The 27,124-nt window shown below is 37.9% G+C and overlaps 1 protein-coding gene across 1 annotated transcript in view; it reads right to left on the bottom strand.

Moving 5' to 3' along the window:
- LOC127419277 (neuron navigator 1-like) overlaps nucleotides 1-27,124 on the bottom strand; it is a 168,513-nt gene that overhangs the window by 43,398 nt on the left and 97,991 nt on the right. Inside the window, exons 6-7 of the mRNA XM_051660556.1 lie at nucleotides 6,218-6,356; nucleotides 1,233-1,530 (exon numbers count right to left, since the gene is read on the bottom strand). Of these exons, the coding sequence (XP_051516516.1) occupies nucleotides 1,233-1,530; nucleotides 6,218-6,356 (437 nt within the window). The remainder of the gene's footprint in view (nucleotides 1-1,232; nucleotides 1,531-6,217; nucleotides 6,357-27,124) is intronic.

Raw genomic sequence — 27,124 nt, 5'->3', positions numbered from 1 at the left:
TTCAAAGCATTAACTCAGCAGTTGTAAATGGCGAAAGCGAATGAACTGGGTATAAAACAAGCGAATGGGGCGAAGCAAAGACAGGAAGAGGAATAGTGGGTGGTGGTGAGTGATTTAAGGTTTCAGGGCTGTTATCATGCCCCTACCCTCCCCTCTTCCCAGGTGGGGGACAACAGCTGGTCAGGGCTGGTGCCAACCCTCCACTCCAGCACTGAGCTGAACAGGGCGTCTTTCTCTACCAGTGATTCACCCCATGCCAGCAGCAGAATCAGGCTTTGTTGAGGCTCTGTATTGGATCTAATGACCCAGCACTAACTGCCATCAGCTGAGTTTGCCACAGAGGACTGCATTCAAAGATGAAGCCGATAAGAAAAGTGTCTTTGTTTTTAGATGAGGTTGAGGCCATTGACATTGGCATCAGTTTTACTCTGTAATCAGTCCATGGCTTGTTGATTCAAAGGCCATCTAATACTCTCAGACGATAACATAAAAAAAAGTATATTTCAGGCATCTTGTTCATTAGATAATTTATGTTGGGTTGGCAAGATTTTGAGTTATAATTCTACTGAAACTTCTACTGGAACCCTTAAAACAGTTGATAACATGGCATCTGATACATTTAATGCATGTTTTAGCGTGTATTTTCATACTATCAGGACTGAAATATTAGGCTAAGCTCAGAATGTAATACTAGTGCACTGCTTTCTGCATACAGTACAGTATACACTGCCCACTATATAAAAAAAGAAGGTATGTGTTACATAACAATGTTGGCTTTGCCGATTAAAAGAAGCATTAGCTATCCTTTGTGTCAGTTCCAAAATCTTTCGACAGCCTTATAAATGAACAATACAAGTTATTTCAAAACTTTGTGAATTTCGTAAATTGTTCGTAGAATTTCAGCATTTAGGCTATGTGTGCTATAAATAAATTGTATTAGCCTATTTCACATTTCTGCATTTCATTATATTGTGCACCCCACTCTCTAGTTATCTGTCCCATGTCAGTCATCCACTACTGAGTAGCTAGCACTGTATGCTCTGTTGCAGGCTTCATATGTTAGCAAATGTAGCAGGTCACCCGATTATTCTTTGCATACAGGAAATTTGCAAACTAATCAAAGTATACAGTAAAACCTGTATACTACAGACATTTTATGATTAGTTTGGTAGTATTCTATTCCGTACAAGCCATAGTTCATTTATGTATGTTGGTGTTGTGACATCACTGACCTCCTGGTACTTTGAGCATGCTCTGTGTGGTGTGAGTGATCGGGGATGTCACGCCTACAGGAGGGTTGCGGCTCTTCTTCAGTCTGCTGGGAGGGTGGCCGAGTGTCTGGGGTTTCCTCAGTTCACCTTTGATGGCTGTGTCATCCTGCACTCTGCTCTTTTTCCACTTGTTGGATGACTCCGCCTTAAGGCTGCCCGTGTCATATCCTCCCTCTTTCCGGCACTGAGTCTTCCCCTCCTCGCTGTACCAGGAAAGGCCGCTTTCAACAAGTGAGCGCTTCTCGGCATCAGTGCGCAGCTGAGGGAAGAGTGTTAATGTTAAAATGAAAAGACATTGACTATAAAAAAATAAATAAAAAACAAACAAGAACCTGAGATAGTGCTTAAGATTTGCGCTAAAGGTACGATGTAAACATTTTCAAACCCCTATTTCTTAAAGCATTTCTTGCATTCAAAGTCTTCTGAAGCCAAATTACAGCTTTGTGTGACTGCGATTTAAGTCATTATTCACTGAAAACTTTCCCAACCACGGTTATCAAATCTCATGCGTGTTGGCACATTTTCGAACCTGCTGCTTCAGGATGTGCAAATTATGGCATTAGTTCACACATGTAGGAACAATTTTCAGCAAATAACTTTTCAGTCTGTTTTTCCCACAAAGCTACAGTATGGCTTCACAAGACCTGGAATATAGTATATAAGACATAGGGACTGATTTTTTTTTTTTGGTGCATTTATGGTGCTTTTTTGTTTTTGTTGGAACTTGATAACCACTGATCACAGTCTGCTTTCATATGAACAAAAGAAGCCTGAAGATTCTTTAAAACATCTCTTGTTGTGTTTCACAAAAGTCATACAACATGAGGATGAATAAATTACAGATTTTTCTTATTTCTTAATTGTTTAATTGTATTTTTAATTTGAACCTATGCAGACTTATTGCAATACTATGACACACACACAATAGCATACAGTTAAAAAGTATGTAGCCCTCTAAAACCAGCACGAAATGAGAAACACTGTCTGTTACAGTAAATGCAAAAAAAGACAACAGTTTTTCATTTAAAAATAAATACATAAATAAATAAACACCATACATGGAAGTTTTGCTTCTGTGTCCATTTCTGCTTTGTGAGATGCACAGTGGTCACATTCCATCACAAGCAAATGAAATGAATAAAAACTAACAGACGCTGAGAGCGAGATAAATCACCACACCACAGAACACATGATTTACACTGCTGCCTGTGCTCCATCCCAGAGCAGTGTGACTTTGTTTAGGGAAACCTAGACTGTTTGTTCAGGCTCTATGATTTATGTTTGTATAGTCCCAACACTCTATGTTTGTTTAGGCTTTATGCTCTATGTTCATGTAGGTGTTACGTTCCATGTTTGTTCAGGGTTTACACACTACATTTGTTTAGGTTCTATGTTTCTTTAGTACCGATACTCAATGTTTGTTTAGGCTCTACACTTTATGTTTGTTTAGTCCCTACACGTTACATTTGTTTAGGCTCTACACTCTACAATTGTTTAGTCCGTATTCTCTACATATGTTTAGGCTCTATGCTCTATGTTTGTTTAGTCCCTTTGCACTACATTTTTTAGTCCCTATGCTCTACATTTGTTTGTGTGCTACACTTTACATTTGTTTAGTCCTTACATCCCACATTTGTTTAGTCCCTATGCTCTACATTTGTTTCGGCACTATGTTTAATACAAATTACCAGCATTTGTTTAGTGCTTATGCTCTACATTTGTTAGAGCTCTACACTTAATGTTTTAGTCCCTATGCTCTACATTTGTTAGAGCTCTACACTTAATGTTTTAGTCCCTATGCTCTACATTTGTTTAGTCCCTAGGCTCTACATTTGTTTAGTCCCAATGCTCTACATTTGTTTAGCCCCTAGGCTTACATGTGTTTAGTCCCTATGATTTGCATTTGTTTAGTCCCTAGGCTCTACATTTGTTTAGTCCCAGTGCTCTACATTTGTTTAGTCCCTAGGCTCTACATTTGTTTAGTCCCAGTGCTCTACATTTGTTTAGTCCCTAGGCCCTACATGTGTTTAGTCCCTATGATCTGCATTTTTTTAGTCCCTATGATCTACATTTGTTTAGTCCCTATGATCTACATTTGTTTAGTCCCTAGGCTCTACATTTGTTTAGTCCCTATGCTCTACAATTGTTTAGTCCCTAGGCTCTACATTTGTTTAGTCCCTAGGCTCTACATTTGTTTAGTCCCTCGGCTCTACATTTGTTTAGTCCCTAGGCTCTACATGTGTTTAGTCCCTATGATCTGCATTTTTTTAGTCCCTATGATCTACATTTGTTTAGTCCCTATGCTCTACATTTGTTTAGTCCCAATGATCTACATTTGTTTAGTCCCAATGATCTACATTTGTTTAGTCCCTGTGCTCTACAATTGTTTAGTCCCTATGCTCTGTATTTGTTTAGTCCCTCTGCTCTACATTTGTTTACATTTTACATTCTACATTTGTTTAGGCTCAATATTTGTTTAGTCCAAATGTTTATCATTTGTTGAGTCCCTATGTTCTACATTTGTTCAGTCCCTATGCTCTACATTTGTTTTTTCCCTATGCTTTTCATTTGTTTAGTCCCTAGGCTCTACATTTGTTTAGTCCCTATGATCTACATTTGTTCAGTCCCTGTGCTCTACAATTGTTTAGTCCCTATGCTCTACATTTGTTTAGCCCCTATGCTCTACATTTGTTTAGCCCCTATGCTCTACATTTGTTTAGTCCCAAGGCTCTACATTTGTTTAGTCCCTATGCTCTACATTTGTTTAGTCCCTAGGCTCTACATGTGTTTAGTCCCTATGAAATTAGTTTAGTCCCTATGAAATTAGTTTAGTCCCTATGAAATTTGTTTAGTCCCTATGATCTACATTTGTTTAGTCCCTATGCTCTGCATTTGTTTAGTCCCTATGCTCTACAGTTGTTTAGTCCCAGAGATCTACATTTGTTCAGTCCCTATGCTCTACAACTGTTTAGTCCCTATGCTCTACATTTGTTTAGTCCCTAGGCTCTACATTTCTTTAGTCCTTATGGTCTACATTTGTTTAGTCCCAAGGCTCTGCATTTGTTTAGTCCCTATGTTCTACATTTGTTAAGTTGGAGTTTGTTACATTCAAAAAGTGCTTTATGGATAATTACATTGCAAATTACTTGCAACATATGCTGTCGATAGAGCTGAAGTTGTATTACTTTTTAATATTCCTTTAATGACAAATACCTATGAGGTTTATGCCAGAATAACAGGACTAAAAGTTATTGTGTTATTTACATTAGTAATAAAACATAAATTCATCTCCTTGAAGAGACTTGATGTTAATTGAATGAAGGCATCTATAGAAACAGAAAATCATCCTGTAAATGATAATCAAACAAACAAGTATGTTAATAAAGTAAGAGAAAGGGTCTTTAAGTGTAAGAAGAGAGAGTTTGACCATGCATGCACATGGGTTCAATGAACCATGACCCTCTTAAGGAGAACCCAGCCACGCTCTGTGGAGGGGCATACCTGCTTTATTAAATGAAAATAACCCTTTGTGAAAGGTTGATGTCATTTGAGGAATGTCGGCTCCCTCCTTAGGAATTATGGGATACAGGCAAGCTCACATATTTGACCAAATAAACCTGTCTGAACATTTTGTTTGTATAACTGTGATGCTGATACGTCATTTCCTTCCCGCCGAGTGGGGGTCAGATTAAGAAAGAAGCAGAGTACTGTTGCCTGAGCCTCCTCATGAGTACAATACACTCAGTTCAAAAGGGGAGGGAGTTTTACAATGCTTGCAATATTTGGTGCTAATCTGACTAAGAACATTCTTGGTAAGCAGCGGGCTGATATTCACCTACAATGCACTGGGAATGCTCAAATTCTCTGAATTCTCTGCATTTGTAAAAGGGTGAAAATAATCATTGGTATGATGCAACAAAAAAAACTATATATATATATATATATATATATATATATATATACTTAAAAAATATCAGAGAAAAAAAATCTTATTTGTACTAAAATAGGCTTAATTACTGTTATGCAAAGTATAATTTAATATTTTTGTAATACCCGGTCATATTTTCAGATTTCGTAAGATGCACCCAGAAAGCAATTTCTTATGGCAAGATCTTACTCCAAAAAGCACCTTATTTAATTTGACTGGAACGAAAACAAGAATGTGAAAGTAGAGGTACAGTCCATTCAATATTTTGTGATTTTGTCAAGAGTTATTTTTTGTTTGTTTGTTTGTTTGTTTTTTGTCGTCTGTAAATTTGTGGAAAGGTATATTTTCAATGTTTTACTGGCTGAATGATTGACACCCAGGTACAAAACAGTACAACATACTGAACAAACTGTACTTCATTCCCTCACAGCCTTGTTTTTTTTTTTTTTTTTTTTTTTTTTTTTTTTTAAGTAATTAAAGGTTCAGAGTTAAGTCTATATGGACAACTACATTTTATACAGACACTGGCATTGATATACAGCAATAATGTGGTGATTTTAGGTAGTCAGAATGGCTGAAACTAAACCAGAAAGCGGTCTGGTTTTAACAAGTCATAGCCAACACAAACACACTCACACATTCACACATAAAGGACTGAGTAACTCTACTTGGGAGTCCATCTTTGAGGATGAAACCAGAGCCTCCCTGAAGACTTCTTGGACAGGGTAGAGTCACATCACTGTCTTTGGGTGGGATGAACTCTGTCGTGTGTGTACTGTGGTGATAGATTTCAGATGAGTACTGACTGAGTCAGTGTGCACTCCCTCACTTTAAAGCGGTTAGTGGTTTGTAACACATTCATCCCATTAGCAATAAAGTACTGTGTGCTCAGCCTCGGTTTGTCAGTTAGACTGATCTAAGTGCAATGTCAGAAAGTAGCCAAAACTGATTTAACAAATTTTGAAGAAGAAACATAAACCATGAGATCAATATGTCTGTCCAATTAGAAGTGAATTACCACAATGGCAGAGTTTCGCCGGGAGCCAATGGGAGTGGTTGGCAGAGAGTTGAGGGAGGAGCCTGCGTTGAACTCCTCTGAGCTGAGGTTGTCTGAACCGTCACTCAAACCACTGCTGATGGAGCTGCTTTCATCCCAACTGCAAAGAAAACATGAGAAAGACCATCACTGTACTGCACCAGATGATCTGCATGCATAAGCAGACAAAGTTAATAATTAATTGTTTAATATGTTCATCTCGGAAAACAGGATTTTTCTTGTTCTTTTAAAATAAAATAAAAAAAAATGTGTGTACAACGTCAACATACTCTAAAGTTCACAAAGCAAATCCACACAGTCCATTTATTGTAACTAAATTGTCAAAACAGGTCATCAAAGTATGTGTAAACTGTGTCGTTTTTGCCCAACTAGTGGCACCAAAAAGAATATCAAAAATAACTGTTTTGAAACAAGTTTCAAACACAAACACACCCCCATCTGCCATTGGTCGGACAATGACGTAGTTCTGCCCAATACTCGTGCCACTGGTTAAACCAGTGTTGTTCTGTTGCTAAAACAAACACACTGCAATTTGGATTGGTGCCACAAGTGGCATAAAAATTATATACAGTATTCACCTTTGGGAAATCGTTATGTTATGAATTCTCATTCAAAAGCATCATGACATATCAAAGCCTGTTTAATATTAATCAACTTGCCTGCTCTGATAGTGAACTATGTCGGTAAGCAGAGGTTAGCCATTCATAACAGAGGTCATTTACATGTAGAATTCTCAAAGAAACAGAAACAAAAATACCCTGTATAATTTTAAGGGTCAGAGAGAGAGCAGAAGTTTTTTTTATAAAAATTACGTACAACTGTTTTGAATTGCAAATAACCTTAAACAATGCTACAAAAGTATACAATATGGCACCTCTAATAATTAACTGTTCTTTAATAGGTTTTGGCATGAATCGAGGTGTATCTGACCCAGCTGTGTCAATGATAGCACCTGCTATGAGCACAGAATAAAGATAATTCATGCCTTTTATTCCTACATTCAACAGCATGAAAACATTTGTTTTTCAAGCAATCTTAAGGTTCTACAGAATCTCATTAAAGATTCACAAGGATATCTATTTTTGTCTGGTCCTGGTACACTCTTTAAGAGGCAAACGCTCTGGGATGGAAGGTGACTCTGAGATAAGACCACATCTTGTCACAAAGGACCTGATAAACCCTGAGAAAGTGATAAGGCCCATATCCTGCTAATACCAACAGCCACAAAGCACTAGACATGTATGCTGGCAAAAAGAAGGTTGAAATCCTTCTAATCAAAAACAACAGTTGATAAACTTGCGTCACAAAGGAACCTGAATGGTTTCTAGTAGATAAAATGTGTGTTATGTAACTGTTGCCTTTGTATCAGGACAATACACACACTTGGGAGGGCTCTTTATGTTTGTAAGGCTGTAACAGGAGTGTTCTGGGCAGGTGTGATGATTTATGCAATGAAACAGCTGTCTCTGGAATGAATTCTTTATTTTGTAGCATTCCTTTGGAAACAAGCTGACTGCTGATCCCCTCTTATGTTTACAGATTTATGGAAAGACAAGTGGCTGATCTGAGTATGTGTTTTACGATGTTGTTCAGGTCAAGTACAACAATATGAGAATGTGGGAGTGTCTATGCCAGTTAAGTGCATAAGGCTACACAAATTCAAAATCTCCTATATGGTTCTAACAATGTAGAGCAGAAGAAAAAAAAAAGTATTTTAATATATTTGCTCTCAAAAGAAAGACAAACTTGATTTTCACTAAAACGTACCAGAAAATAACATGGTATTACCATGTTTTTTGGACATGTATCATGGTAATACTATGATAGTCTTTAAAGTACCTTGGAGTACCATGTAAGTATATGGTATATTAACATGGTAATCATTCAGTACCAAGGGATATAGCAAAGTACCCTGTGCAAAACCATCACTTCACCATCTACCACAGTATTTTTTTTACAAGAGAATAAAACAAAACAAAACAGGAAACGAAACACAAAACAAAACAAAACTAAACCTAAAAAAAAAAAAAAAAAAAAAAAAAAACACGAATTATAGAATATCTCTTAAATACTAAATTAATCTGTTTAAACTACATTAAAACTTAATGAAATAGTGAATTTACAAAATAATCTGGGTCAACTAAAGAATTTTGCATCAGAAACCTGATTATCCCAGAGAATCCTGTAATGCCATTACCAATGGCTTTGGACATCAAAATGGCCTCTGAACCTCATCCACAACACACATTTTCCATACTTTTCCTCCACTTCTCCATTTTCCATGCTTTAAATTCCTCAGATGTCCAAGTGACACATAAAGATGTGATTAAATAGAGGCACATTGTGAGGAGTCTATCATTATAAGATATCTAAGCATGTTCAGCTGTTTTGTAAGGGCGCCAGCTCTGAGGTGCAATAGCGATGGTTCTTTATGAAGGATAATGATCAGGCTTTGAGTTTCAGGACAGTTTGAAACACCTCAAGCGTCAAACTCTGTGATTACACAGCAAGTTCTCATCTTCAGACTCGAGACGAGAGCACTCCAAGGTTTTAAATGGAAAACTAGTCTCGTGTTTGCCTCGCACAGCTGGGAATATTTGTCTCATTTGGCAGCTGTTTTTTTTCTTTGATGCATTGCAAGTGTGCCATATGTGCGACTTAAAATGCTGCTATCTTTCTTCAGGCCTGCTCGTTGCTGGGACCTCGACAAATATGACAGCCCAGAGGCTATGAAGACGCAGAGTTGCATCAAATGGTGAGTCACAAGGAACATCTCATCTGTGTGATCAAGATTTTTACCCTTAAGTGTCACTTTAGCTTCATTCAGACAGGCAGCAAAAATCAGCTTTGTTGCTAGGGACTGACAGCCCACGTCACCATTAACTTTCACTGTATAGAAAAAAGATGGATTAAAAAATTAATGGTGACTGAAGCTGTCATTGCCTAACATTCTGCAAAGCATCTCCTTTTGTGTTCCACAGCAGAACATTTTTTAACGTGAGGGTGACTAAATGGTGACAGAATTTTCATTTATGGGTGAACTCTACATTTACGTCATTACGATGGCAAACGATGTCTTCATACATTCACACAGCTTCTTCCAAAAAGTGTAGTGTAAAAAAAAGCCTTTAATAGCACATGTTGAGTAAAGCTTCCTGCAGAATTCCTCCTGAACAAAACCAGTGATGTGAAAAAGGACAGCGAGGAGACCTTGAAAACCTCGGCTTTACCTACAGCATCCCATGGACACAGTCCTCACTTCAATGGCAAGCCAAAGACACTGATATGCAGCATCCGATAAAACCGGACTAAACCTGCGTGTTTGATGTTGTTCTGTGGAACGTGGAAAATGCAGATAAGCTCTGCAACCATTTGGTGATGGAGTGCTTGCCTGGTCAGCTCTGTTGATAGTGTCAGTGGGTGTGGATACAGGATTTTTAACCAGATGGACTCTGTGTGCGTTCATAAAAAAAAAAAAAAAAAAAAAAAAAAAAAGCTAATGAGTAGCAGAATCTTGCTGATAGGCTTAACCAATGCTGATGAAACTTCTGTAATGTAACATTCTGTGTCCACAGATTAAAGGATTAGCAAAAGGTTACTGTTTTGTTTCAAAGTCAACATAAAATTGGCTCTATTTACTTTCTTAATATATATATATATATACACACAGTACTGTGCAAAAGTTTTAGGCACTTGTGAAAAATGTTGCATAGTGAGGATGTCTTCAAAAATAATGACATAAATAGTTTTCATTTATCACTTAATGTCATACAAAGTCCAGTAAACATAAAACGCTAAATCAATATTCACCTTTGCCTTTAAAACAGCACCAATTCTCCTAAGTACACCTGGACACAGATTTTCTTGGTTGTTGGCAGATAGGATGTTCCAAGCTTCCTGGAGAATTCACCACAGTTCTTCTATCTATTTAGGCTGTCTCAATTGCTTCTGTCTCTATATGTAATCTCAGATTGACATGATGTTCAGTGTGGGGATTTGTGGGGGCCATGACATCTGTTGCAGGGCTCCCTGTTCTTCTATTCTAATCTTTTCTATTTGCAAAAGTAATGTTTGGGAGTCTAACATTTATATTTCCTATTGACACACTAAAGCTGAAGATATAAATAACCATCTTAAGACAAATGTTTTTGTGAAACACCTTATGTGCCTAAGACTTTTGCACAGTACTATATATATATATATATATATATATATATATATATATATATATATATATATATATATATAGTATAAATACAATAATTTGCTCTGCCTCCAAACCTACTTTCGGCTGACGTCACCAAGCCCTCTTATTTTTCAATCCTTCCCGTCCAACCACCTGTTATATAAAGACATTTTTTTAGGATCCATTCACTTTCTGGAGAGAAAGTGTTTGACTACATGTAATTTGGATTACAAAATCAGATCCCAATTCTAATTAGATTACAATACATTTTAAAATATGCCTATCCGGGATAGACAAAATAATTTTTCCACATTTTTGTCACATCAACTATCCCGTTTCACTCAGAAATATGTCACATTACGGAAGTAAAATGGGTTGTGAACACCGTTTCATGTTTACTTCAATCTTTTTTCTTGCATTTTTTGCCAATTTATTAGATAGGCATACCCCCCCCCCCCCCAAAAAAAAAGAATATGGGAAATTATGTGCAGAGAAAAGGAGGACTCGAACCACCGTCTTCCACATGAGCACCACGGCTGAAGATCTGGAGTCTGGAGCACATCCACAAACCACTGTGCTATGGCTTACCAAAAACTTTGTCTCCTGCAAAACAAACAAAATATGACCTGCCGACTGTCCACATTAAAGACAAACAATATCCTTTTACAGTACCATTGTTAACACATAAACGGGAGCTAGGATAAATGCTTTGTGTATTAATCAAAGGGGAGTAAAGTGCATGTACAATTTTCTCAAGGCTAAATTAAATAAAAAAGACACCACTGAGCTGATTATGCAAGTGCTGTTAGAGCTGTCGCTGACTGAAGCCCACTCCTCTATCTGTCCTCCGCTCCCAGCTCAGAGCTCTCAAAAAAATACAATAATGCTGTGTCAAGGCTGCACTGTAATTGCAGAGAGCCTGATCCCTGCCAGCTAGAGAAAAAAAAAAGAAAGAGTGATTTGAAGATAAAGTGTCCTCCTCCCCAACCCCTCAACACCCCCACCCTTAACTAAATATTAACTTTAATTGCATGGATGCTAGGCAAGCAGATAACAGCAATAGTGAGTTTCTAGAGAAGGTGTCTGCTATCTAAAGACTATTTGGGGTTTTAAGGGTTGAAAGGTGATTTTCTCATGGTATCTAGCCACACATGCATCAGACGCCAGAGTCCACATGGCCGAAAAATACAGAAACAAAGAACAGCCCAGACTCAGTGTTTGGACTAGGTGTTCCTCAGGTGTATAGCTTTAGTCCTCAGACATTTTCCAATGATGCAAAATTTGCATTCTGGTAGCATTTGGTAAACAGAAGAATGATGACTTTTTAAATAAAATAAAATAAAATAAATAAATAAATAAAAAAAACTGAATAGAATAGAATAGAAACTCCACATAAACAGGAACCTTTGAATTAAAGCTGGATGACTTACTGAATATATCAGAATCAGAATGAGCTTTATTGCCAAGTATGCTTACACATACAAGGAATTTGTCTTGGTGACAGGAGCTTCCAGTACACAACAATACAAAAACAGCAACAAGACTTTTAAAAAATAATTAAAAATTGAATAAAAAATAAATAAAATAAAGTATATATAGAATACACAATAGACAATATATATATATATATATATATATATATATATATATATATATATATATATATATATATATATACTGTATATACAGTTGTGCTCAAAAGTTTGCATACCCTGGCAGAAATTGTGAAATTTCGGCATTGATTTTGAAAATATGACTGATCATGCAAAAAAACTGTCTTTTATTTAAGGATAGTGATCATATGAAGCCATTTATTATCACAGAGTTGTTTGGCTCCTTTTTAAATCATAATGATAATAGAAATCACCCAAATGGCCCTGATCAAAAGTTTACATACCCTTGAATGTTTGGCCTTGTTACAGACACACAAGGTGACACACACAGGTTTAAATGGCAATTAAAGGTTAATTTCCCACATCTGTGGCTTTTTAAATTGCAATTAGTGTCTGTGCATAAATAGTCAATGAGTTTGTTAGCTCTCACGTGGATGCACTGAGCAGGCTAGATACTGAGCCATGGGGAGCAGAAAAGAACTGTCAAAAGACCTGTGTAACAAGGCAATGAAACTATACACACATACATATACACACATATATACATACATACATACATATATACATATACACACATACACACATATACACACACACACACACATATATATATATATATGTACAAGGGATGGGAATATATTGGATATAAAATGATTTTGTTGCAGATATGAATTTAACCAACATTGTTAAAAAACAAAAATGTTTTTAATGCACCTTTTATTTGGCTATAATGTCTCCTAAAGAAACGCAATAGGCTAGTTTCAAGCCCTGTTCTGGTTTTAACTACATTTTACTTCTTGACTTCAACTTTTTCAATCTACTTTGCAATAAATGGCTGTTTGGACGAAATTACGGATTCTCTGATTGATAAAAAATAAATAAATAACAAAAAAAGAAATAGAAATAAGCTATTTCATAGGAAATAGGCCTATAGAGAGATATAAATCATCTAAAGGCTGAATAAATATTTAGATATAATTTTTTTTATAGCCCAGTCCTATTCTGGCATCATATTTCTATTAAGTTCAAGCATATAGACAGCAACTGAATATGTAGCCTGTAGCATATGGTCTATATCATCAGCACATACAGAAGCATACACTGTATGATTTGCCACTACATGTTCTGCATTCATCGTGCTTTGCCCATTCCAATTTGCCCAGCTTAGCAAAATTCCAGAGTGCAAAATGACAGGTGGCAGATCCTCTTTCATCAGCACCAACTGCTCACACACAATCCGCATAGGGAGTGACGGCCCAGAGCATGTCCAAAACTAAAAATGACCATATACTGTAACCCATAAGAGTGCTCATTATCAATTATTTGAACTTGCACATAATCAAAATGACACTCTGCATCTGATCTCATCAAGCAAACTGATAAAGCTAAAGTAGATTTGAAAATTACATTGCATAAAATGATACTGCATGAAATGTGCCATTCTTGAACCCATGCTACAGTTGTCCCCCAGGCGAGAACAAAGCCACGGTTAAAGTCAACATTTACTCCAAAACTTGGCTCAGGTGTGCTATAGACTTGGCTGTCGACCAATATTTTACAAAAATTTTGATGTGGATAATATATATATATATATTAAATGATGAAAAAAGCTGCATAATTTCCTTGTTTTTTGCTCCCTAGTCAAGTCAAAGCCACTTCTAGTCACCTGTGTCTTTGTTCCAATCCCACTTTACAATATCCCACTTACTGTATTTTATCCCTCATTGAGGCGATTTTGAATTTAATGAGCACTCTGCTGATTTTAATTAGTCTCTACTGTAGCAGATACACTGATACACTTCATGAATGTCCTTAAGTGTGTCGAGTGCTGAAGAGTGGGCGGGTAGATGGCTGCGAATGGCAGCACAGATGGTCCACAATACGGGGTGTAAGACCACCTAACCAGCTAAGCTTTGGAGAACAGATTGACCTGACAACACTGGACCAAGACAGCTTATCACAGACACAGTGCTTATAAAGGATGCATGTATTATAATTCAGTTCTGACAATATCGATAACAGGTTATGAAAATCTCAACATGTTCAAAAGGGTTTGACAGCGAAATTGATGGATTTGTACAGACAGATGACATTTAAATGACATGGACACTTTTTCATATTCTGCTTAGTGTATGTTAAACAAATGGAGACAGGTCACAGAGGGTCTATGTCATCCAAATGCTGTCCATAGCCCAACGGTTTTACGTTCTGTGCTATTCTCACTGGGATCAGTCATTTATCTGATTGGCCAGCTTTTCATGTGAAAACAGAAATCTGTTTCCTCCCTTACATATTTTCATTGTCGGCTGTACTTCTATTGCACGTTTTAAAAAGAAAAACAACATGATAGAATAGCAGGCCTGGTTTTGCAAGCCTACCAAAGCAAATAAGACCATACAAAATGGATTAGTTAGGATTATATTTCAAGTTAGAGTAACTACCCAATAATTACAATGTGTTCCATCTGTCCAGATTAAGGTAGATATGAGTGAGTTTTGAGACGTGCTTGAACCCTCTGAAAGAGGGAGATGTTCTAAAACTACAGATAATCCCTTTATGTATACTGAAGCAACACTTGCTATCTTCTCTTTGAGCTTTCTTAAGTAGGGATGTCCAAAACTACATATTTTCAAAGTTGACTAGTCGATTGGCTGTCAGAACAAGTCATCTACCCTTAATGCATAATTGGGTATAATTTGGCTGGTTTAAGGGACATGTTCACCAGACACTGATCAGACATGTTTCTGGACACAAAGTACAGGTCATCAATAGGGTAACTGACAGTTATTGCTGACAATAAGCGCCATCTCCCAACAGATACTTATTTTTGCATCAATTTAAGCATGAGCACATTTTCCTTTGGTGTTACTGGTCTCATGGGAACCAGGAAGTAATTACATTCTCATAAACAATGGACATCGTGATTCTGAGGTTGCATTTTTGTTCTAAAATGACATTTTTACTCCACAGATGCTTAGGTTTAGGGTTTGTGTTGGGGGTAGAGTTAATAAAATATGCATTCCTGTTGACTGTATTACATCATTTACAGCTAAAAATAAAACTCTTTTTTGGTGCCACTCTGTGGACATTTCACTCAGAAACTGGAGCTCACAAGTACCCATACATGCACCAGCACTTCAGCTTTGGCCACTGGGGGTAGTGATTTGAATTTCAATGAGCAGTCTGATTTCAGCAGCAAAACTTTCGAGCTACTGTTGCCGAATTCACAGTGCAGTCAATCTAGATCTACTACGAAAGGTTGCGTCTCTGAATTCATCCCCATTCAAAGCATCATCACTAAAAATGTATGGGAAAAAAATCCCTTTAACCAACCTCACTAACAGTCTAGTCTGTTGTTGGACCTCTTCTCGACCATTTACATTTATGCATTTGGGAGAACATTTTATCCAAAGCAACCGGTGCATTCAAGCTATACATTTTATCAGATTGTGTTCCCTGGGGATCGAACCCATAACATAGGTGTTACCAGGTGCTTTAACTACAGAAACGCTATCCTTACCCATAACTATTCTTTGGAACTACATTGTAATATACTTTGCATACTAGAAATTCTTAAGTATGCCACTGACCTACTCATTAACATAAACATTAGTCAGTTAGGTCAACCTGGCCTACATCTTCTCACTGAATTTCCTGCAGTCCCCTCTAGACTGTTCTGCAATGGTCCATTACTCATTACTTGAACATTGTGTTGCAGATTACAAAGTCTGTGAACCAAAAACACACAACCAGTCTCCAACGTATTAAGCAACAGTTTGAACAGCTCAGAGGACCAGGGTAACTCAAAATATTGAGCAAGCGAGAGAACTCAGAAGAACTGACCCAAACCAGATTTACGGTTTGTGAGTAATTCATTAGTGTTGTTCTGGAGCCCCCCCCCCACCTGTAATAATTTTTTGGTACTCTGCTTATAACATGCCCTCTCTTCAGAAGGGACATTAAAAGGGTTAAGACTTGTTTTGATCTAAAAATGAATTGCTGATTGGGATTTTAGTGGCCATTTTCCCAGGCACAGATTAAGCTTAATGAAACTGCTCAGTGGGGATTCTCTATTGAAAATCCCTTGTGGTTTTGGACTAGGCTTACTCCGGGCCTTATAAACTCAACTAAGCTATTCGTGTGGACATCTTTTCTAGTGTAAAAAAGAGCTTAAGAATCAAGGCCATTCCTTATGTTTTAAGCATCCTGACACACACAAACTGTGTTGTCTGCTTTTCTGTATAGTAATTTCTCTTTTATGAAGTACAGTGGCCCCAAAGGTCTTTGGACATTTAAGCCACAATTAAAATTGTATGAATACCATTGCATTAGATAACTAAATATCAAAAGAAGTGGCATTTGTTTTAAAGTAAGATAGCACAAGCACACTTTTCAATCAAAACGATTGGTAGTTTTCAAATGATTAAACAATAGATATTCTGTTCAAAATGAAGACAAAAGTATTTTGATGCTTTCCAGTTTTCAAACATTAATGGAACATGCCCATAGTTTATGTGATGAACTAAAGTACATCTGTGGCTCTGCTAGGACACCTGAGTGAATTTGAGGGGAACTGACTCCATACCTGTATTACAATTCATCTTGAAGCAAAGCAATCGCAATAATGTCTCAGAAAAGTGAAGTTACAGTAGTTCAGTGAGAAAAGCTAGAATTATTTGTTTGCATATGTCACTTACTTTGATATTTTGTAATCTAATGCAAGGCAATTCAAACAATTTTAAATGAGGTTTAAGAGTCCAACTGCTATTTCTCTTTCTTTTTCTTTCTGAAAAAGTTGCACAAGGACTGTGCTCTAGGGACAGTAGTTTGTTGTTTACTTCAATACCTTATCTCATTCATATAACACAGCCTGAAGGAAACCATGACATCTAAACCAATGAGCTCCAAGATATGTTCTCTGTACTTGAAGTTCATGTTTCCTATGACTGGCTTCCAGTCTTTTCTGTTGATTTAACGGACACACTCCTGTTTGAATTTTAGGATGCTGAGAGAAATGTTTTGTTTTGAATGAGGGGGACTGGTAAAGGGGAGGACAGAGAACTAGAGTGAATGAAGAGCGCTCCTCCCAGACCCCAGACTAACTCATAGCAGCTGTGGCCACTGTAAACCCAGCGTGGCCTCTTCCTTCTCTCTCCAGCTGCTGAGGACCAACTGCACGCATCACACTCCACCTCCATAACAATACACAGGCATGGATTCAAAGGCTAATCCCTTTATACCTCACCACGGCTGGACAGAAAAGAGGAGGAACCAGTGCTGCTGAGGTTAACAGGGAGAATTATGAGCAGCAATGGTTTGAAAACACTGGAAGTTTTGAGAAATAAACAGACTGATCTTACAGTGAAATAGGAACAGGTGGTTGACTTTTCTTTAGCTAAAATCAGTCTGTGCTTACCAAAATAAGAAACACTGCCCCAGTGGCCAAAGTGTTGTTGGGCGTATGGGTACCCGTGAGCTCCATTGTCCAAGTGTAATGTCCACAGAGGGGCGCCAAAAGCGAGTTGTTTTCAGCTGTACAGGCTATAATACAGTGAATAGGAATGCATGTTTTATAAACTGGACCCCCAACCCAAACCCCAAACCTAAACCTAACCATCAGTTGAGTAAAAATTTAATGTTAGAGGGGAAAATGCAACCTCCAAATCAAGTTTCCCACTGACTGTGCGCACACTATTATTTCATGGTGTCTACACAGGATCTGAACCTGGGTCTCCCATGCTACTGACAAAACACATTTCACAGGGGAAGGTGAACATGCTGGAGCCAATGCAAAAATGTCTGATAGGAGAAGGCACTTGTCAGTGAGTCGGCATAATGTGGCCAATCCAAAGGTACCAGAACTCTCGGAAACAACATGCCGACTTCCCATGTGATCATGTTGAAATAAATTAGGAATGATTTGCATGCTCTGCAGCTGTTATAAGAGCAACACTTGCCAATGTTCTGACTCTTCACTGTCCAATGTTTGAAAATGATTCTTAAAAATGGTTTTGGCAAGACAATAAAGTGGTGGTCTCAATACTTGTTAATCTGATGTTGCTATTAACACTAATGGTCAACCAATATGGGCTTTTCAATGGCCACTACAGATATCTAAACAGCAGGGTGCCCGATATAATGCTGATATACACGTAAAACAATGGCAAATGAGATGTAAACATTATTGCTGAAATTAACACATTTTACACAATATTTACTAAAAACTCACAAAAAAAAAACAAAACAAAAAAACAAAAAAAAAATCACTATATTCACTATTAGTCTCAAATGGCTGTCAGTAGTTTTGGAACTGACAGGGGGAAGCACCAAATCTGTTTATCAGCCAAGCTGATGCAGTGAATATAAGAATGGCTAAAAACATCTCAAAGTCCTTGTAAGCCTGAACCTAAATAAATAATAATAAAAAATAAATAAAAAACATACATTACAAAATGCACTTGAAAATGTATTCATAATATATTAGAAAATAAGCATTCCAAAATAATCAGATCAAATCGAATTGAAACAAATTGTGATAAATTGTTTGATTCTGTGCACTTTTGAGCACGTAGTCAAATTATGCCAGAACAAATATTTACACCCAAAACAGGAACTTGTGTGCACAGTTCTCCTCCTGGTGCTCCTAGTTTGAGTTAAACATTGTCCAGTATGTTGTTTACAACAATAGCAGACAGGACAAAAACTTTCTAGTTGCATCATGTGCTTTAATGGAGTCAACCATCTCTTCCCCTTTAGCTCCAAACAGTTCACCACAGGAAACTGTGGACCTGTAGATCATCCGTGAAAAAATTAAAACTTAACTGCTCAAGAATAGACCCAGACTCCAATCCAGTGGACACAAAGAACTTTTTGTGTCAAACAGGTTCGGATTGGCTTCTCAGTCAAGTCACGTCCAGACCTAACAAACTTCCCAAAATAAGTGACTTACACAACAAGCAATTTCTTGACACATGGCATAACTCTGCTCAGACCGGGCTGGTACTGTACATAGCACAAAAAATAACTAGAGGCATAACAGAAACAATCTATTTTTTTTTTTTTTTCCTACAGAGTTTGCCAGCTTCCCAACTATATATCACTATTTGGCAGCACCATTGTTTGATTTTAAACAGCCCAAAAAACTAAAACAAACAGATAAAGAGGCTGAACCTGCCAACGAGACTCACTCGTGATATGATTGATAAGCCCGGAAGCTGAGAAACTGGCCTCTGTCAAGAGATGCAAAGAAAACTTGTGCACAGCATTAATGGCTAAATGCACAGAGCAATAACAGCTTGATCTCTTTGTTCCTAATGGCTTTACATAAAAGGTCGATTGAAGGGGTCAGCCATCCAGCAAGAGCACAAACAGGGCTGTGCATTTCAAGGTCAAAATCAATAAGGACAGCAGGGAGAAAAGGGGGCACCGTCTGTTAACTTCATGGGGTGAGGTCCCATTTTAAGTTGGTTAAGAAGATCTCTGATGATCATTCTAGTTAACAAGGGTGATAGCTGTCTTGAGTGAGGGGGTTGAATAAGGGGGTGAGGCTGGTGGGCAAAAATGTCATGTTTATTTGTTTACTAAATCCTTAAATGTCTTTTTGATGTGTTTGATTTGTTAGATTGAATGGCAGGACATCGAACTGAGGTTACAACTAGATTAAATGGCTGATATTTGGTCATTTTGAGATTAGCAGGATCGGTTGAAAAATGTACAGTTTGGCCAATTAATGGAAGTTGAATTTAAGAGTATATATTTTATGCTTTCGGATATTTCGGAGTCATTTTTGAGTAAATACTGTGGAAAAATGGTCATGTAAATGCATATATTTTGTGTAGGCTGCATATAGTGTTTCATACATTTTAGATTTAATCTATAGGATGGATGGATGGATGTATGGATGGACTGACGGATGTATGGACTGACGGATGGACTGATGGATGGAATGACGGATGGACTGACGGATGGATGGATGGATGGATGGATGGACTGACGGATGGATGGATGGATGTATGGATGGATGGACTGACGGATGGATGGATGGATGGATGGACTGACGGATGGATGGATGGATGGATGGACTGACAGATGGATGGACTGACGGATGGACTGATGGATGGAATGACGGATGGACTGACGAATGGATGGATGGATGGATGGATGGACTGACGGATGGATGGATGGATGGACAGATGGATGGACTGATGGATGGATGGACGGATGGATGGATGGATGGATGTATGGATGGACTGACGGATGTATGGATGGACTAACGGATGTATGGATGGACTGACGGATGGATGGATGGACTGACGGATGGATGGACTGAAGGAGGAATGGATGGATGGACTGACGGATGTATGGATGGATGGATGTATGGATGGACTGACAGATGGATGGATGGACTGACGGATGGATGGATGGACTGAAGGATGGATGGATGGATGGATGGACTGACGGACGGATGGATGGATGGATGGATGGACTGACAGATGTATGGATGGACTGATGGATGGATGGATGGATAGATAGAAAAAGAAAAAAGAGTACTTGGTAGTTACCAATTATGTGACAGCAGACACGCCCCCCTTTTGAATTTAAATTGAAAAGGAACAATCGGATGATTCGGATGGAGCGTTCGAAAGCGCTTATAATGCACCGCAATGCTGACTAATCTAGATAGGTTCACAGGTTTAAACAGCCACTATACAGTTAACAGAAATGTGGAACACTAGCTCATAGCACCCCACTCGCATCATCATATGTAGGTCATTGAGGAATGCAGTTGGCTATATTATGATATAGCCTTCTGTACATAACGAATACAACTGAAAAAAGGCAGACACGTCCAACGTCCTCTTCCGTGTGTAACCTGCGCTTCAGGCGATCCACAGATACTTGTCCTGCCGCTACAGTCAGCAAACAATAGGAATACATCCTCCTGAGAGCGAGATATCCGCCTGTAACCCCCTCCGCAATGCACTCCCGATGCACACCTCCATTCATTCACATTCAACGCCTCCGCCTGCGACACTTCATAAGCCATCAATGCAATGCAACAATTTACACTGCACACTTTGAAACAACTTGCTGAGAAAAATGACTTGAATCGCTCACACAAAACGCGCGTATTCATTCAAAATGAACAGCGGCTTTTTAAAAATCAATTATTTATATGATCCCGGGACAGTTTTGGGTGTCCGCAGCCCGCAGATTGTGCGCTATAAAAAGCGGGGTGAATTTAAAATAATTAATTTAATAGGCTACTGCATTATCTTTACTTGCCTTGACAGTAGGTTATTTTTATTAGTCGGCTAATAGTTCATATATGGGAGTTGATTGCAAGACATACAACTATTGATGCAAATACTGTTTAATAAAATTGGTCACAATTGTACTTGAAGTGCACTGACATCGCACACACCTTGCCGCTGAACTCTCCGCGCATGAGGACGATCAGTGCTTTAAAGAACGCACTTTTTAATGATGTAAAAACGAATAAAAATCGCGAAGAATAAAACACGGACTTTCATGCACGTAGCCATGCCTTGAGACAATTCAGCACTGGTCCAGCACTCATTTGTCTTACCTTGAGAGATGATAGTGCATTGTCCGTCCTGCCCTCTGACCCTGAAACTGCAGCATTTTCCCATTGAGAACTCGCCCGCTCATTATCTCTCACGCCTCTTTGTTCCAGGCTCACATACTATACGGTATAAAATCCCCGCATGTGCGTTCTCGGTGGCTCTTTGCAGGTTTTAATGAGAAGCTGCTCTCTGCGCAAAGCTCCGGACTCACATTGAGAGAGAGAAAGAGAGAAAGACAGGAGGAGAGGAAAGGCAACACCCCCAAATTTCCACCCCCTTCTCTTTCTCTCCTGAGCGCAGCCAGCTGTGAGTCCAAATGCCCAACCGAGGTCTCTCACTCAAACAGACTCAATCCTCACATATCTATGCGAGATACAATCACCACAAAGGTCAGAGTCAGACTTGGGTAGATACAGTCAATCATACTTACATTTACTTCAAGAGAAACCTCAATGCTTGACCCTTTTATGTCTAGTTTATTTTATATCTATTATATATATATATATATATATATATATATTTTGATTACAGTATCCATGTTCCATGTCATACATACAGTATATATATATATATATATATATATATATATATATATATATATATACACACACACACACACACACACACACAGTATATATACAGCATATATGTGTGTGTGTGTGTGTGTGTATATATATATATATATATATATATATATATATATATATATATATATATATATATATATATATATATATATACATATATATATATTTGATTACAGTATCCATGTTCCATGTCATACATACAGTATACACACACACACACACACACACACACACACAGTATATATACAGCATATATGAATATATAGATGATATTCTTCTCACCACAATTGTACAGAGCAGTTATCTGAGTTACCACAGACATTGTCAGTTCGAACCAGTCTGGCCATTCTCTGTTGACCTCTCTCATCAACAAAGCATTTCTGTCCACAGAATTGCCACTCACTTGATGATTTTTTTTTTTTTTTTTTTTTTTTTGGCACCATTCTGAGTACATTCTAGAGACTGTTGTGTTTGAAAATCCCAGGAGATCAGCAGTTACACAAATACTCAAACCAGCCCATTTGGCACCAACAATCATGCCACGTTCCAAATCACTGAGATCAAATTTTTTCCCAATTCTGATGATGTGAAGATTAACTGAAGCTCCTGACCCTTATCTGCGTGATTTTATGCACTACACTGCTGCCACACGATTGGATGATTAGATAATCGCATAGATGATTGTTGGTGCCAGATGAGCTGGTTTGAGTATTTCTGTAACTGCTGATCTCCTGGGATTTTCACACACAACAGTCTCTGGAATGTACTCCGAATGGTGCCAAAAACAAAAAACATCCAGTGAGCGGCAGTTCTGTGGATGGAAAAGTCTTGTTGATGAGAGAGGACAACAGTGAATGGCTAGACTGGTTCGAACTGACAAAGTCTACGGTAACTCAGATAACCGCTCTGTACAATTGTGGTGAGAAGAATATCATCTCTGAATGCTATTCTGAGATGCGAGTTGGTGCTATTTTGGTGGCACGAGGGGGACCTACACAATATTAGGCAGGTGGTTTTAATGTTGTGTCTGATCGGTGTATATTTAATGATAGTACAAAGCAGAGAGAGTTGTGCTGAGAAAGAGCATGAAGCAAAAGTGATACTATTATTGGGCATCTCCAACATAAAATTTCAGCTGATCAAGCAAATTATGTCTGTGATGTCAGGTATACTTGAAATTTCCTGTCGTTTTGTTCAGGAGAAAGCTCATAATAGTGTAATGAAGAAACTGACAGTAAATTAATCTAGTCCCAAAAACATGGCCATGATCAGCTGGATTACTGGTATAATTGTTTTTGTTTTTTTTAAATGTAGCTTTTTATTTATTTATTAATATTTTTTATTTTTATTTTTATTATTTATTTATTTTTAAGTAAAATGCAGCCTCTCAGAATAAATAGCACAACTCATTTGTGGAATTTCATTTTAAGAATTTAAGATGTTTTATGATAAATAAGATATTTCTCATAATTTCTGAAAAGGTGCCTTGAGAGGATCAAATTTATTGAGACATTTAGTAACAATATTGTGCAAACAAAAAAATTACATTATAATATTCATACAGTGCATTCAGAAAGCATTCATACCCCTTCATTTTTTTTTTCACATTTTATTATGTTGCAGCCTTATGCTAAAATACTTTAAATTTATATATTTTTTTTCCACATCAATCTCCACTCCATACCACATATTGACAAAGCAAAACTTAAACCCGATTTTTGATAACTTTGCAAATTCATTGAAAAGAAAAAACTGAAATATCACATTGACATACGTATTCAGACACTTTGCTATGACACTTGAAATTTAGTTCAGATGCATCCCATTTTTCTGGATAATCTTTGAGATGTTTCTTTCATTGGAGTCCACCTGTGGCAAATTCAATTGATTGGACAGGATTTTGAAAGGCACACACCTGTCTATATAAGGTCTCACAGCTAAAAATGCATATCAGAGCAAAAACCAAGCCATGAGGTTAAAAGAACTGCATGCAGACCTCAGAGATAGGATTGTGTCGAGGCACAGATCTGGGGAAGGCTACAAAAAATTTCAGCTGCATTGAAGGTTCTCAAGACCACAGTGGCCTCCATAATTAAATGGAAGTTTGAAACAACAAGGACTCTTCCTAGAGCTGGTCGCCCTGCCAAACTGAGCAATCGGGGCAGAAGGGCCTTGGTAAGAGAGGTGACCAAGAACCTAATGGTCACTCTGGTTGAGCTCCAAAGATCATGTGTGGAGATCGGAGAAACTCTCAGAAGGACATCCATCACTGCAACACTCCACCGATCTGGGCTTTATGGCAGAGTGGCCAGACAGAAGCCTCTCCTCAGTGCAAGACACATAAAAGCACCTAAAGGTCTCTCAGACTGTGTGAAACAACAGACTGGGCCGAAGGTTCACCTTCCAGCAGGACCCTAAGCACACAGCCAAGACAACACAAGAGTGGCTTAGGGACAACTCTGTGAATGTCCTTGAGTGGCCCACCCAGAGCCCGGACTTGAACACAATTGAACATATCTGGAGAGACCTGAAAATGGCTGTCCACTGACAGTCCCCATCCAACCTGACAGAGCTGGAGAGGATCTGCAGAGAGGAATGGCATAAAACCCCCAAATCCAGGTGCGCAAAGCTTGTCGCATCATATCCACAAAGACTTGAGGCTGTAATCGCTGGCAAAGGTGCTTCAACTAAGTACTGAGTTAAGGGTCTGAATACTTATGTCAGTGTGATATTTCAGTTTTTTCTTTTTAACAAGTTTGCAAGTTATCAAAAATCTTGTTTTTGCATTTTCATTATGGGGTATGGAGTGTAGATTGATGTGAATTTTTTTTTAAATTTTTTTATTTAAAAGCATTTTAGCATAAAGCTGCAACATAACAAAATGTGAAAACAATTAAGGGGTCTGAATACTTTCTGAATGCACTGTATATTAAGTTTATTCTTGTAGGCTATGAGTGGGTGGGGATGGCAGGGGGCCCCATCATGTTTTTTTTTGTTTTTTTTTGCACTGGGGCCCAAGTTACGCCACTGTTCGTGTTCAATTCAAGCTCAATCGACAGCATTTGTGGCATAATGTTGATTACCACAATAAAAAAAGCAAAAATCTAGGTTAAGGGGCAGTCATATTAGGCTCTGAGCATGCAATTTTTTTTTCTTTTTCAGACAAAGCAATGGACCAGGATATGTTAACTGTTTTCTCCACAAGACATATACAATATGCAGTGTTAATGTGATTTTAGTGTGATAAAATCAAACTAAATTTTCTGAGTAAGTTTTATCCAATTTTACAACTTCCTTGCGATGACTATGGTACACCGTAAACCAGGTCATCCCAGTAATTTAGTAGTCCGCCTCAAAAATGACAATTTAAACAATTTTACAGCTCTAATAATGCAAAAGTTTTAACAAAATATTTAAAGTGCTTTTATAAAATCATTACCTTCACATTTCTGCCTTTAAACCCTCTAAAAATTGACCCCATTTTAAGTGCCTCACTTAAAGGTCATCATTGATATGACATTAGAATAGCAAGAGGGACTTTTCTTTTAACATGAACAAACTACACAGCCTACAAAGAAGACAGCAGTGAAAAAAAAAAAAAAAAAAAAAAAAAGTCAATAGGCTGCTTTTCTTAAAGAACAGTCTGCTTCAAGAAAGCCAAGAATCTGTTGGAACCACTGAGACGATTTCATGAATAAACCTTTACGAACAGAGGACAGCATAGAGAGGGAGTGACAAAGAGGGTCTTCTTCCATTGCACACACACACACACTAAAACAAACATCTAAAACATCTATAACAAACACACATTACTGGTGGCCCTGATGTTGGTTAGTGTCTAGCCAGGTGTGTGTGTGTGTGTGTGTGTGTGTGTGTGTTTGAGTGTGTGTCTGTTCTAAGGATGTGACAGACATGCCTGATTGGTCCTTTGGCAGCATGCACAAAGACAGAGGCTGCAGGTGTGCAAGTCTCTTACCCGCAGTGTTGCCTGGCACCAGGAAACGAGAGGGAGAAAGAGCAAGAAACAAAAGGGACACTAATGAGCAAAGAGTTCGTATAATGAATGCTTTCCCTCCCCTGCCTTTCTGATCTCCCTCTGAGACAGGCCGCAATGGTCAGAGAGCCAATGTATCCAACCGCTGTAAGCATGCCATTGCGGCTTTATTACACCCCATAAATGTTTGTGGAGAACAGTGCGTCTGGTTTTAGTAACTTCAGACAACCCGACTGACTGATGAAGCTGTGTAACTCCAATAAACACCAGTATGTAAATGTACCATTAAGCACCATTTACCTAATGTCAAAAATTGTTAAAAGTGAAGTGTGTATTTTTTAGATGATAAAAAACACTTTCGCCTATCCCAGTGTATTCTGCAGACAATGTTTTTGCAGTGTTTATGAAGCTACTGAAACTGTAGCTGGATAAGATTGGAGCTACTCATTGTTTTTTTTTTTTTAGATACACTAAAAGTTACTAACAAAAAATAGCTATTGAAGCTACAGTATTTATTGGGACAGTGAAGTGCAGCGGTAAAAATCCTATTGATTTTTTCCTTAGTGGAATTGATTTTTAACGATAACTTATAAACCTTTAAAGACAGATCTACTGTGAGCTCCGATGTTGTTAATAAACAGTACCTACTTCTGTTGACATCATCAGTCTCAGTTATCCAAATTTCATTAAAAATGTTTTTTTAATAATAGCAGAATGTGTGGTGAATTAACTAAACTACTTATGATCCTGTAGTGAAAGATCCACAGCAGAATCCCGACCAACAAAGTGCACCAAAAAGGCTCGTCAGCGACTGCCCACTCCCATGACTCACTGTGAAAGACGTAACCAAGTCGGTCTCCCTAAACTCTCAAACTACTAACATATTTGAATATATCTGAAT

This window comes from Myxocyprinus asiaticus, chromosome 28, assembly GCF_019703515.2.
Source record: "Myxocyprinus asiaticus isolate MX2 ecotype Aquarium Trade chromosome 28, UBuf_Myxa_2, whole genome shotgun sequence".
Lineage (NCBI taxonomy): Eukaryota > Metazoa > Chordata > Actinopteri > Cypriniformes > Catostomidae > Myxocyprinus > Myxocyprinus asiaticus.
The sequence above is the reverse complement of the archived record's forward strand: the minus strand, read 5'-3'. Positions and strand labels throughout refer to the sequence as shown.